Source organism: Eufriesea mexicana, unplaced genomic scaffold, assembly GCF_001483705.2.
Source record: "Eufriesea mexicana isolate 0111107269 unplaced genomic scaffold, ASM148370v2 scaffold202, whole genome shotgun sequence".
Classification (NCBI taxonomy): domain Eukaryota; kingdom Metazoa; phylum Arthropoda; class Insecta; order Hymenoptera; family Apidae; genus Eufriesea; species Eufriesea mexicana.
The window spans coordinates 1,293,899-1,306,575 of record NW_016908372.1 but is presented as its reverse complement, the minus strand read 5'-3'; the positions used below and the strand labels follow the sequence as shown (position 1 = coordinate 1,306,575).

At 34.0% G+C, this 12,677-nt stretch overlaps 1 protein-coding gene across 1 annotated transcript in view; it reads left to right on the top strand.

Annotated features, from left to right (window-relative positions):
* Tat (Tyrosine aminotransferase) overlaps positions 1-12,677 on the top strand; it is a 36,140-nt gene that overhangs the window by 20,102 nt on the left and 3,361 nt on the right. Inside the window, exons 4-6 of the mRNA XM_017911386.1 lie at positions 5,134-5,292; positions 9,873-10,061; positions 12,324-12,406. Coding sequence (XP_017766875.1) covers positions 5,134-5,292; positions 9,873-10,061; positions 12,324-12,406 — 431 coding nt within the window. The remainder of the gene's footprint in view (positions 1-5,133; positions 5,293-9,872; positions 10,062-12,323; positions 12,407-12,677) is intronic.

The window sequence follows — 12,677 nt, the reverse complement described above, 5'->3', positions numbered from 1 at the left end:
GTTTAGTATTAAATATTTTCACGGAAGGTCGCGATGGTCGTCGTTACGAAATCATAGACGCCATAAAACAAAAATTAATAACTAACAATTTAGAGTTAAATTCTTTACAAAGGTTATATAGGAATGTTGCCTGAAGTTCCAGCTTTGCAATGAAATTATAAAAGTTCATAAATTAATTACGGAAATTGAGTAATTTATTAACTTTTCTCTGTCGGAGCCCTTCTATCCTTTTCTGTCCCCTCTCTGTCCTTGCCTGTCACGTGACCTGCCAACCGACGACCTCTTTGCCTATTCTATATTCCTATCACTTTCTTGATTTTTGAGCCCAAATCATAGATGGCGCTGGCAGTGTCTTGCGCGTAATTTTATCCTTAGGAATCTTATTGAAGCAATTAGTGCTGTATTAACGGGTTACATTAGGATGTCTAGTGTGTTTATTTATTAATAGAATTCGTATTACATACCATATTCTGCTACTCATTGGAGAAAACATTCGTATTTAAACAGGTGATCTCTACAATAGTTATGCATTGAATAGTACAGATTGGAGGGAAAGTTAAAATTTGTTGAACAGTCTTTGCGATATTTTTAATATTTTACATCGTTTTAATATTTCGTGGTTCGTCGACTCGAAGTCCAATTATTTCACCTAAATTTCATGACCCTCGATAATTATAAACCCTGATCTATCGCAAATACAACTACGATATTATACACCTATACACTCGAATTCATCAAAGCATTCTAAAATACACATCACTTCTATTCTCAATTAAGTTTCTCTTTTGAACCCACGTTTAAAATAATCGCGTATATTATGTGGAAGTAATTCAATTAAAATTCTTCGAATTCGCCATGAATATTCTGCAGAATGAATTTCTGATAAATTACCCACCTTGTTCTAAATTTACCATCACCAGGTTTCAAATTTTATAGAATGACGAATAATAATAATAAAATAATAAATAATAAAATGAAATTATTAATAATAAATAATAATGAATAAATAACAAATAATAATAAATAAGTAGAAAATAATAATAAATAAATAAAAAATAATAATAAAATAAATAATAAAATAACAAAGAAACGAAACACATATGAATTATTCTACAATCATCATCGCAAAATTTGTTTACTCGATTATGGTAAAGTATTCGTTATTAAAATGTCACATTTCCAAGAAATTTATTTATTACAATCCTCGATTCGGTTCGATATTCGCTTATGAATTTTTCCATTTTTCCTTTCATCTAAATCCATCGAAATCGATCGACATTGTTACATTTTCAATATCCCTTTAGACGATTTATTTCGAATTAGCATGTAACCTGTTCATCTGCAAGCACGGAGTGTCCGTCCACTCTCACTGTGTATTTAGTCGTTCGCGTGCACGTATATACGATATCTAGTTAAACCGCAGTTGATCGGACTGCCGACGAAGTTTGTCGGGAAAACCGAATTTTCCTGGACGATCGGCCGCAAACTGAAAACCACGTTTCCTCTAAAAGAAGAAATATCATCAATTAACTCGTGGAGCCAGTATCTCCGGGGCAGTTGACGATACAATCACGATAAAATCACGACGAACGTTTCTGTTTCATTTTTCCCTCGAAACGATCGTTCTTCCGATCGATGAATTTTCTGCTCGTCGTTCCATTTTTTCCTTTCCTGACCGCAACGTCATTCGAATTTCGTGGAACGAAAATATCAGTCATTGCAGTATTTTTTAACGAAATCGCAATGAAAGAATGAATTTCGCGAATTTTTGGAAATTCTATCAATTTCGGGAATTCTCGCGAAGCGATTTGGAACAGCGATTTTTAATCTCTTCTCATGAAATACACAACAATTGCTAGGATTTTGCGATACATTTAATCTTTTGCATTCTGCAAAAGAGAGGAAATTTAGTGTCACTCTAGAAAATTATAAATATATATAGTTATTACTGGTTATATCGAAATAAAATAATTATACGATTATGAAAGGTTTCATCGACTTTTTAACAGTGAATATTGAAAATATCATTGAATACAAAGGGTTGAAAATGTGTATTACTCGTGACAAAACGTTATCACTGGACGGTTATAATGTTGTTATTCTTTTAATTCGTAAATGCGACTAAGAAGTTCCAAAAATATTTTAACACTCGTTATATGGGGTAAATTTCTGGGACAAAACCAATTCTTTTAGTTCTATTGTAATTCGTAAAATATTTATTACATTTTTATTGAAATATTGAAATTTCTCTCGTGTTGTATTAATTAATTTAAATTCGAATTACTCCGAATTTAAAATCTGAAAAATTAAAAGTACTATTTAATAAAGTAATATGGAAACTCGAATGTGAGTTGCCAAGTCGGATTGTATTAATAAAGCTTAAAAGGAAATTAAAAATTAAGCTACCCTGGCTTAACAACCTTTTATATCCTCTATTTATTAGAATTTCGCTTTAATTTCTTAGCATAGCTTGTCAACTTATAATCTTGATACCAGGTAGATTCTTAGTACTCGTACAATGTTTTCTAATATCCCTGATGTTATTCGTTTTATATTTTGTTTCTCGGATATCCAAGAATCCCCGTATAAAATCTCGTTATGTAGCAAAATCATTGTGGGACTACGTTAGCTAGAACGTTGAAAGATACTTGACCAAGCAACTTATAAAATTGCAGCATCGAATTTACACGTAAAAATGTACTTCATTTCCCGGCCAAGCAATTTCCTGCCTCTGATATCCCGCTGGTAAGCTTTAATATTATAACACGTTGTTCCGACAAACAGTTAAAGGCAAACCGATTGCGACGTTTTGCGAAGAGAAAATTAAACGATCCATCGCGATTATAAAAATCAAATTCACCGTCGCGTGCTGCACGGTCGTGGAAAGTTCTCTTATGCAACGAATTTAATATTCAAAGTTCGATATTTCGTGTCCGTGCAAATAACGAGTATTATGAGGGAATAGAATGAGGCAGAATTAATAATTGTTATATTTCATGTATGCTAAATGCGATTAAATTCATGTGCGCATCAAAAATTTCTCTTTTATAATTCCAGAAAAAGGTAAAATGTCTTTATTAAATCGGAAAAAGTTTTAATAAAATATTTTTTCCGATTGCACTTCCGCGTTTGTAAAAAAGAGTTACGAAATGGGTGTTAGCATAAGCTATAATTTTCAATATTTCTTGTATAACTTCAAAGTATTGTAATTTAGCAAAAAAAAAAAAAAAGAAAGGCTAATTTTATGCGATGCTGTTGATAAAAATATTGGAAAAATTACTAGGTAATAAGTTGATCAATAAATTGGTATGATTATAGTAGATGATGCTTCTCTTCTTTTAACATAAAATAGCAATTTTAAGGTATTCGTCGTTAGCTGTATTATCACGAGTTGATTCAAAGATCATAGGAAAAATTTCTTAAATAATATATCGATCATTTAGATTTATGATCTTTGACTACCAAACTTTGTCTTGACTAACAACTTTGCCTAGCAAAAAAAGAAAATTTGTTAAATAATATACTGATCATTTAGATCTCTTTTTGCTTGAAGAAAGATGATACTATTCTTGTTAAAATTTTAGGAATATTTTCCTAGATATATATTATTCAATTATTTCTTAATTCGTGCGGATCCTTTACTCGTATCTGTGTTATCAATCTATTCTGCATACATAATTTAAACAAAAATGGCATTAAAAGTTGTGTCCCAATGTTTTAACATTCTACACGAGAATTTATATTATTAAATAAATTTTTTAAAAGAGTTTATACATATAACTTTTAAGTGTATTAAAAGCTTCACTGGTAATATGTACACCATTCCGTACAACCGTGTATAGATTATGAAACTGCATTTTTCACACACCTGGAGGCATCTGAATATGGTGTTTGATTTTATCGCGAAAATGTAGAAACAAAGCATGGATGTTTCGAAGCTCGCATAAAATCGGTACCGTTGAAGAAATATTCGTAAAGCAAGGAAATTCTTCCTGTCCCGCGAAAATCGCAATGCACGACGTGAAATGAATTTCCTATTAGCTTTATTCAGCACGCCCTCAGGAAATGAATGCCAGAAAAAACCATGGGCTCCGAGCTTTTTCGCAGTTCTAAAGATTTCATGTGCATCGAACGTTTAATTAATGCACACTATAAACGGATATTTCGCTGTTTGCCTATCGCCAGCACGGTTTATCTAGAAAATGCATTTTGAAATATAAATACTTCGTGAACACGGTGAGTATTCCTTTTTTCCCGGTTTTTATCTTCGTTTTTCATTTTCGATTTTGTTAAATTGTTAACGATCCGTGTGTCCAACGCAATAGACTGGTGAAACTGATTTGTTGGAAAGTTTTCAATCAGAAATATTATTGATCGTTAACGTATCGCTTTATTAATCGTTGTTTTGAATAAATTTGAATGTTTTCATTTCTACGATATGAAAAATTGTTAGAAACGAGAGATATCTCACTTATAACTGAACGAATATATATACCATAATTTTTCGTGCATCATAGTAATCTAAAATTGAAATTCCAAACAAATGCTCAGCAAGTGAAAAATTTTTCTTTTATTAAAACTATAAATTATGATAAGGATATTCTGTGTGCATAATGTACATTAATTTAATTTATTATTATTGAATGGTATCATTAATTTTTATTATTTCATTCAATATTGTTATTCTTCGCTTAGGCATATAAGAAGACATTGCTATTTACAAAATACGTTAAAAATAATATACCTGACATTAAAACATGTTTGATAGGAGTGATGTGTCAAAGCTGTTATTATTAACACCGTCTACAATAGCGTGTAAGTCTGATCGTAAAGAAATCTGACCAAACATAACATAGTAAGAGGCGCGTATTAATTTAATATTAAATTTAATTAATTAATTAAAACAATGGAGCATAAGTGGCCCCACGTGTGTTGCAATTTTGCATACAGATTTAAATAAACCAAAAAAAAAAAGATCATCAAACACAACACGCTTTTGGTTATTTATTCGTATAGAATGTTAGTTTTGCACAAAGGCTTCAGTCATGAATTCACTGAAAAGATGATTTTCAAACGGAATACTAATCCACGGTCCTTTGAACTCTCTCTCTTTCACTCTCTTTCTTTTTTCAGGATGTAATTTTATGCAGCGGATGCTCCAGCGCGCTCGATCTCTGTATAACAGCGCTGGCGCGAAGGGGCCAGAATATTCTGATACCACGACCCGGTTTCTCGATCTATCGAACACTAGCAGAAGGTCTCGGTATCAACGTAAAATCCTACGAGTTACGCGTAAGTATAAGCGCGCCACGAAACTTTACGTCGATATCCCGGTATCCACCTTTTTACGCGAAAACAGCTTTTATAGAAAAACTTCGACTCCGAGTCTTTTTGCGTAAAAATGGATTTCCATTTCTGTGTCTGCCCGTTCTTTCTAGTTTATATTCGACGTGACGGAATAAAGGTTTGGGAGGACTTCTTTGGAAATAGCACGATGTATAGTTCATTAAGCCGAAGAATTCCGAGAAATGGGAAACGCGTGTACTCGTGTGAAATTTTCGCAAGAAGCCAGTTTGCCTTGCTTCGAGATAAAAGTTTGATGCGAGTAAACGATGAAAAGATAGTGTTTCGTATCGTTCCACAGAAGTATCGATCAGGCTATTGTACTATTTTTATGGAATTTCGTTGAACAATTTTTAAAAACGCATCAAGGGAGTAAGCTCGCTTTGAAAAATTGCGCGCAGAGATTTTTGAGTCAGACCGAGGATCTAGAAATTCGATAAATCTACGATTAATATTTCCGTTTATATTTCACTTCTCATCATTTAAATCTCTGAAGAAGCCTAATGAAGAAAACAAAAAATTGTATTATTTATTATTTTTATTACTTTTTAATAGTATTATACCTTTAAATTTTATACTATATTATTGTATATACAGGGTGTGGCACGTAACTGTCATCCGGATTTTTTAGGCACCTATGACAGTCTGACAACAAAATATTTCCAATGGGAAAAGTTAAGGTGACTTTGAATAGCACCCTATAACTTTGACTTTATATAACTAATTTTATTTCTAGCTGTATAAAACCTTTTTAAATCTTACTTCTATTATAGTGTTCAAATTTTTTCAAAACCGTCGCTATTCGTTAAATTTGTATTACGTATGCTATATACAAAAAGGAAAAAAAGAATATTTGTATCTCATGAACTACGCACGAAAATAAACCTTTTTATTTCCATGGTTGACACATGTTTCTTTGTTAACTAGATTTGTGGCCCGTATATTTATATTTGGAGAGGGTTTAGGGGGTGAAAATTTAGATTAGGGAAGACTTTAGAACCCACGACAACAGTTTTGTGTGCCTTCGCTTCTCTCCGGCTTTTACCCTCAAGGCGTTAGATAATGCTTCGAGGTTCTTGCGGCTCTCCCCACCACTGCGACTTGAAGACGGTGTATCAAGAGTGGGGGATGGCAGACAAGGTCAATTGTTAAATTCGGCGCGATACTTGGCGCCAGCCGATTTTCCCAGACGACTAAATAATTCCTTCTCACAAGTCATTTGACCTGCCTGGTGTTGTTTCGCGGTAGGTTTATTTTGAAGTCTGTGGATAACGTACAAGGAAATAAATGATCCTGTAAAGCCATAAATTATGGCAGGAACCAAACATAACGCGACAAGTGATTCCCAAGAATCTTAACTACGATCGAAACACAAATAATTTTTGTATAACACGAGTCAATCTGATACATGCAGTTAAATCTGTCAGCAGTCAAAAATTCCTTCGAGTGTCGAGTGTTTTGTGAGAGAAGTCGACCGGAATGTAGTCACACAAGGGTCTGAAACCTCGACTAGGAAGAAAATTTGTTTTCATCCAATTATTGATTTCTATGCCTGCTTTTCGTTTCTCAATTTGTCGAAATAGCAGGGTAATTAATATTTGAAATTTCTCTGCTTGTATATAAAACGTCGTCGTAACAATTATCACTAAAATTGTGTACTCATTTCCGCTACCCGTAATCCAACATTGTCTCCCGAGTGAAATTACACGATGGGCGATACTTTTCCTTATAACCACTGATTTTTCCCGTGTTCCCGTGCGATTCCTACGACCCGGAAAATACACGGACCTCGATTTGAAAAAAACGACGTAATATTAAACCTCGTAGTAATAACGGGGCCTATGTCGGCGTCCCTTTGTCTCCTTTGCCGTGAGTTTCAATGCCTCGACACTCGTCCAGACAGCGTGGACTATTTTACCACGAAGAAGTAATTAAAATCGCGGTACCGTGACTCTGCGTGGCCGGAAAGCGTGTGGTCTAATGTGCAAGTCGACGCGGATTATCCGTGCATAGGTAAGAGTAGCACGTGTGCACGGCTCGACGTTCGGTACACGTACGTCAACTTGTCACGTGCGATGAAAAATTCATTCGCGATACGCGATCTCTCTGGCGATCATTATTGAATTTCAAGGTTCGCGTTAATTTTCCAGCGTTTCACTCCGATGTCAGTCTCGTCGCGACACTTTAAATCTCTCAGACGAGAATGGCGGATGGTTGAGTCGATATAAAATAAAACCTTGCAATTTTCATGATGCTCCGCTCTAATTTCTCGGCTAACCTGCCGCGATTTTTAATGGTATCTTTTATTCCAGAAAGTAGCTATCTCAGGATTGTGGAAATTAATTAAAGTTTAAAGAATTAAATCTATTCAAATTTAATTTTTCGAACTTTACTCCAAATGAAATAACGGATGTAATATTTACGATTGAAATAAAGAATGCAAGACATTTCGTAATAATAGTAAAATATTAGCGTTGGTTTCATTATAAAAATTACATTAAAGATATTTGCGAGAAATTAATTTTGATATAATGTTAAATTACTTTACTAAATTCGGGTAATTTTCGAACACGATACACCGCGACAATAGAATCATAAATTCAATACGCGCCGTCCATTTCTTGGACTTATGGTTGTGGGGCCATTTTTCTAAGTGTCAGATATCGAATATTTCGTCGAAGCATGCTAGAATTCCACGGAATGTACGCGACATACCGAATTAATGTTGTAAACGAGATTAAAATCTGCAGATTTATAACAGTTTTATGCAACAACCACTATACTAACGTTACTATGGTAATAATTTACTTTTTAATACATCATTGTCAAAGACCGAGCCATGGAAGTCTGGCTACTTGCAGCTTATCGTATTGCATGGTTCATACCGTTTTCTGTGACTTATATGCCCACACATAAGTATTGATCCACCTGCTATATACTGGGTGATCCAAAAGTATTTACAAACATCCATAAGAAACGAAAAAAAAAAACAAACATCCTTCTAAACAATACTATAACCGCATGAAAAATTTCAGATCTCGAATATTTCCTGACTCGAAATTGAATTTCCAAGTACAAATATCGCCACGAGAATTCTTTTAGAAATGGCAGAATTTACAACTTTAATATTTATCGACGCGAAATTACAAGAACCACTTTAGAAACAATTTGAAAATAAGAGAAATTAGCATAGAAATTTTTAATTTCAATGTACAGTAACTGGTTAGTTGTGTATTTAAAATTTCACAGCGTATACACTAGTGTGTAGCGTAGCTATATTTCTTATCTCAGTAAAGCTTTTAATAAAGCTGAACTTTTTGCTTTTATCTGGCCGTTTGTTACATCGTTACATGTAAAGTGGTGCAATGAAAAAGAATTGGGAACAACAAAATTTTTGCGGAACATGTTGGAACAAGCGCTAACTTTCCAGGCCACGTTCGCGACATGTTCAGATAATATTTCGTTGCGTCCATTCCGTTGTGTTGGGGTAGGTTATGTTTAGTTTGGTGCCTCGCGCGCCGAAGACAGGCCGGTGTGATCGCGCGCGCGTGCACCGTGAAAAATGGCGCAGAAGGTCGCCCTGATAAGTCGAAGGTATTTAAACTCGCTGTACTTTTACCATTAAGCATTTTTAACCATTAAGCTTGAAAGGCAATAAGAATGTACTGTACCAGAGATATCGTAAATCGTCTTATTTGCCGAGACGTCTACTATATTTACCATCGGGAAAACTGTCTAAGGTAATTAAAAGTTGGAGAAAGAAGGCGAGAACTTGCGTCTAATAAAGACGAATTGCGGTTCAATGCGGTGTTTACAAAACATTTTCTGATAATATATTTCCTGTTCTGCATAAATACCATAAATCGATTTTTATACTTATCCACAAGTTCTATTCGCGCTGTGAATTTGTTTTCTACTTTTGCGATAATTCTTTAGTCACGAACGCCGTCCAAATTTGCAAAATCTTTCAATACGTCTCCGATATTTCCGAAAATTTTGATATTCCTCTATCTGAATTTTAATATATCTCCGATAATCAAGAAAATTTCAATCTTTCTCGGTGCATCGTAGACAACAGAATATTTAAAAAGTACACAGCACAGAGGAATATAGTAAAATTATTAAACTAGCCATTTACTCAAATTATGTTATACAATCCCTTTCTCTTTCCACGTATAAATATAGTACGTTCAGATATTTTCGCTATCACTAAAATGAAAAATCTTATACAATAAAGAACTAAAAAGTTTGAGTTTCATATAGGATAATAATAATTAACTAATAGGATAAAAATTCCTCGAATAAATGCCTGAAACAAAAAAGAAAATATTACATGAACTTAATATATATCGACCACAACCATAAACCAAACAATTTTACCAGAGAATTTCCTCCTGTTTCATAAACAAATTATTAGTAAAATAAGCAACTTATCTCATCGCGTAATTCTCAGGTCACGTAATTCGGTTGTAAAAATAATGGTCTGTTTTTCAGAAGATTCGATTATCATCGATCGTTTGCCTTTCTAGCCCGAGCACGGCTGGGAGATCGATCTGGACGATCTGGAATCGCAGATCGACGAATTCACAGCAGCGATCATTATAAACAATCCTTCGAACCCGTGCGGTTCCTTCAGCAGGGATCACACACTTGACATTCTTGACGTGGCAGCTCGTTACTACATACCAATTATAGCCGATGAGATTTACGAGCATATGGTACGTGCTTAACATTTAGTTTTTGTCATGCACCGCATCAGCCAAATTGTTTCGTTTGCTCGCCGGGAACAAAATATACGTACATATTATTACATACGTGTGCGTGTATACATAAACCTAATCCAACCCTACCAGCAGGTTGACGCCTGTATATTAATCGATATATGCAAATTTGTATATTCGCTGCGAGTTTATGGAATTCCATGAATTGCTTGATTACACTACGCTGGGGATCATTAATTTCCTTATACCTTGACCTACTATTTTCTTCCTCGCTTTTTTTTCCTGCTTTATCTCACTTCCATCTTTATTATTTCCGCATTTTGCATTTGTAAAATTTATTCGATATCGAATGTTGCTGTATAGGATGAATTTGTTGGATTTCACGTTGATACTGCCATATCTCATATGTCTACTTCTAAGATTTTTAATAAAAATTCCGCATTCAATGTAATCGCTTTGCTCACTCGGCTGTGTGATTCTTCTTTTGATGCATATGTAATCAATTGCTCGATATTTCCTCCTATTCCAGGTTTTCAAGATTCTTCTTCTTTTCTTTTCTCACGTATCGGTCATTTGACTGGCTGTCATGGGTTCAGTGTTAACCAATTTTTTTTTTAATGATTCTAATATTTTGATGAATATTTTATTTTAATAGTAGCTTAATTTGGAAGTGAATACTTGTCTCGAGAACTAATATCAAAGAATATTAATTAACAATTAAATTATGATTGTTGATGATACGAGAGCAAGAGGATTTGCAAATAATAGTGCTCTTTTCCTTAGAAAGATGGAGATTTACTAAACAATTTCTTAGCAAAATTGTCTTTGAGTATTCTATTCAATACGAAGAGAAAACCTGTAAAAGGAATTTCAGGCAAAAATTCTCCAAATTTGACTGTTATTATTTTTGCACGTCATTTCTTTACACCCCGTGCAAAAAGAGTCGGTATAAAAGATCATGTAAGTAGAAATTGCTGTACCGAAAATTTTGCTTTCGTACTAAAGTTGAAGGTTAACGGAAGGTAAAATTATCACGGATTCTTAAATTTGTCTTTTGAACAAATTATAAGATGGTGTAAAAAGAGATGTACGGAGTTGTTTGAAAAAGGTGCCTTTCTGACTTTCATTTTATCAAGTACGTTCTACGACGAGGTATTTCGTGCTTCGGTAATAGCTTCGTGGAAGTCTGGACAGTTTGTTTGATTTTTTCGAGAGTACCAAAAACTTGCACCGCCTCTACTTTAAGCTTTATCGATTATCTTGCTTCGTCGAGCGCAGATTAAGTAGTCACTTCAAGAGCAGACGAAGCAGATGATTCGAATGAAACGTAATAGTTGCTTCTTTCTGATAAAAGGAAAACGCTTTCGTCGAACTTTCTTCCAAATTTAAAGAGACTGTTATAATTACTACACCTTTCTCGAGAAATACTGATTTGAAACCTTTCATGTGACCTTTGAAACTGAAGGCCTTATTCAGAAGAGAACTGCTTCTAAATTCTTCATTCGATATTGCCAATTTTATCTAAAAAAATTCTTTTCTTTACACTAAACTCACTGACCTTGTAAAAGCAGAGTTTGAAGAAAAAATGGAATAGAAGGAAGTACTGAAAATTTATAATATATATATATATTGAAAGAAAAATTGGAAAGTCAAGTGACCAAAGAGATAGCACAAATATAAAATTTTTAATCAATTATTTAAAAGCGGTTATTTAGGCAGTGATATGGTTCGAGTTAAAATAATACACGTATCTCAAATGAGCGTGTGATTATGATAGTGACATAAGTCACACACGTTTGCTTTTGAAATACTAAACGTTTCGCGCTTAGAATATGTCATAGAATAAAAAATAAATTTTGTCAAAGTTGGAAACTTGATCTAACGATTCAATTTCTCCTTATTTTTTAAAAAATAGTTCATTTTATTGCGATGTAAACGAAATCGATGCAAAATAAATAATAAAATCGTTGCTTTCAGATTGGTGACTTAGATCACTTTTATAATTATCGGTACAAATATTTCAAAATATATGCAAAAATTCCAGTATCACCCTGTATATTATTATCTTCACAGAATAATGGTTCCGCAAGGATAATAATTATTCTACCAGACTTAAACCTTAAAAAACGTAACGTCTGTATCTCTCACTCGAAACACAGACCAGAAATCCTCAGCTTCCGCTTCGGCAGCATGCTTGCAGAGGTTCTTTTTTAAAAATGTTCTACGACTCTTTTGTAGTTTTTCTTGTTTTTTCACTAGGTGTTCCCGGGACGGACTTTTCATTCGTTAGCGTCCTTGTCGAGGAAAGTTCCTATTTTGTCGTGCAGCGGACTGACAAAAAGGTATGCAGAATTCGACTGTGAAATCTTAGCGTTTCGCGATCGCGCTGCTCGGATATTTTCATTCGTTGAAATGCCTTCGTGAAGCTTTTACACGGGTAGCTTTACTGCCACGGTTTGCTGCTAAATTCTGTATACATAATTGCACGAGCCTCGTGGAATCAATATCATAGTGAATTCTTGGTGGTTTGGCGGCAAGTTTTGTGGCGCTTTACGTTTAAACGCAACGTGAACATTGCTTTTAATGTGAAAATGTTTTTTTTTTTTTTTTTTT